The 1,852-nt window shown below is 33.5% G+C and overlaps 1 protein-coding gene across 1 annotated transcript; it reads left to right on the top strand.

Moving 5' to 3' along the window:
* Positions 1-362: 362 nt before the first annotated feature.
* LOC148575599 (uncharacterized) lies at positions 363-1,228 on the top strand. The gene is made up of 4 exons (XM_088502439.1): positions 363-461; positions 562-759; positions 869-949; positions 1,043-1,228. The coding sequence occupies exons 1-4, from the start codon at positions 363-365 to the stop codon at positions 1,226-1,228; spliced, it is 564 nt and encodes a 187-aa protein (XP_088358565.1).
* The last annotated feature ends 624 nt before the right edge of the window (positions 1,229-1,852 follow it).

Below are 1,852 nucleotides of genomic sequence, written 5' to 3'. Positions count from 1 at the left end.
AAAAGACTCTCTAGAGTTCAAATTTATGAGGGAATATATGATCATACAGAAAGGTCCCACTTGGATGGTTGGAACTATTGTTTCAATCAATGTAAGCAAGAATGATTGGTTTTATAAGTCGTGCAGGAAGTGTCCAAAAAAAGTTGATACTCCTGTTGGCAATAGATATGAATGTGGAAAGTTCGGTCACATACACGGATGTGCTGCACTAAGGTATATTGTATACTTCCATTTGACAAAACTCATGCATTCCTATATAGTTTTGTTGTATCATTCTTATATTAAATTAATGAAGGATTTATGTATGTATCCTGAATATGTGTGTTCTGTGTGCATTCATTTCAAGATTCAAGGTGGAGGTGATGGTTTTTGATGGCACTGGAAGCATCAGATTGCTTCTGTGGAACAAGAAAACAATGATGTTGTGTGGCAAGCGCGCTGAACAGGTTATGGAGGAGAAGGTGAGTTCAATATTAAGAGATATTAGAAGTAGTTGTTGTATAAAGTAAAGTTGGTAAAACCTTAACCTGGACATTGTTCCCATTATCCACCAAAATGTAGGTCTCTACAGAAGATGACTATCCACCAACTTTTGATAATATGATGGATAAGAGAGTGCTCTTCAAGCTAAATGTTAAGTCCGGTAATATTAGTCAATATGATCCAGTGTATACAGTCATGAGGGTATGCGATGATAAAGATATAATTGAAAAGAACACTCCTAAGGAAGTGTCCACTACTCCTACCATTAATAACACTGTATGTAGTCCTGTTCAAAGTAAATATATCATGATCTGGTAGAGTATTTACCTGTTTTCTTTACTATAAAATCTGAATAGAAAAATGGCATTTCTATTTTGTTTTATAGGAAAATGGTTGTAGCAACTCTATTGATATGTCAGGCAGTGTTGTCAACCTTAATACTGATTCTGATATGCAACCTTCTTTGGTACGTTGTAATGATTTATTAGGAGAAATTTTAGTTATGTTTCATTTGCTAACTACCACTTAGAGGATGACAATTATGATTTTATAATTTCAGGATGTTCCTCAGGAGTGTATATCATCACTAAAGTGCAAGACTCCAGCAAAAAGGTCCAACAATGGAGAAAAGGGTGGCTCACCATCTGTGAATGAAATTGAAGATGAAGGGCAGCTATCAACTAACCGTTTCAGTAGGAAGTCAGGAAAAAGGTCTAACATCCAAATCATTGAAGAAGATAATTGATAGTAGTATTAGTATGTTGAATATGGGGATTTTACTACAAGTTATGTTCAGATGCATAAAACATTTGGAAATTCAACAAGAGATTGATAATTAGAAATGTGACTAGATCATTATCATGTTAAGTACCTTAATGTTGTTAACCTCAATAGATGGTGGCTATTATGTTGCACGAGTCATTTGTATTAACTGCGAACCTGATTAGGATACATTAACTAATGTCCTCAGTCAAACTCTATAAACTAAAATAATTTTCAGGATTGTGATAATGTGCGAATTTGAGGATTTTATGTATGAAAGTGCACCAGAATTTGAGGATTTTATGTATGAAAGTGCACCAAAAGTTTTGCATAAGCTTTCAATAATTTTGGTGAAAAGTAACTTGAATATGCCCACAAAATTAGGTTAGTATTTCCTGTCTCATGGACGCCTAAAGTAGTCTAAATTGTAGCTTATACCTTAGTTTAAACTATATCACTTATTCATCAAATTAAATATTGTAGCTCGAATTATATTTCCTAACTTAACAAATATGACCCCAAATTAAAGCCTCCAATAAACTACGGTCTAAATTGTAGCTTATACCCCCGATATTTTAATATTGAAAAATAGATTGATTAATGTTCC

The sequence above is a fragment of the Arachis ipaensis genome, chromosome B1, assembly GCF_059453495.1.
Source record: "Arachis ipaensis isolate K30076 ecotype BB chromosome B1, ASM5945349v1, whole genome shotgun sequence".
Taxonomy (NCBI): domain Eukaryota; kingdom Viridiplantae; phylum Streptophyta; class Magnoliopsida; order Fabales; family Fabaceae; genus Arachis; species Arachis ipaensis.
Note: the sequence above shows the minus strand (reverse complement) of the source record. Positions and strands in the feature narration are given on the sequence as shown.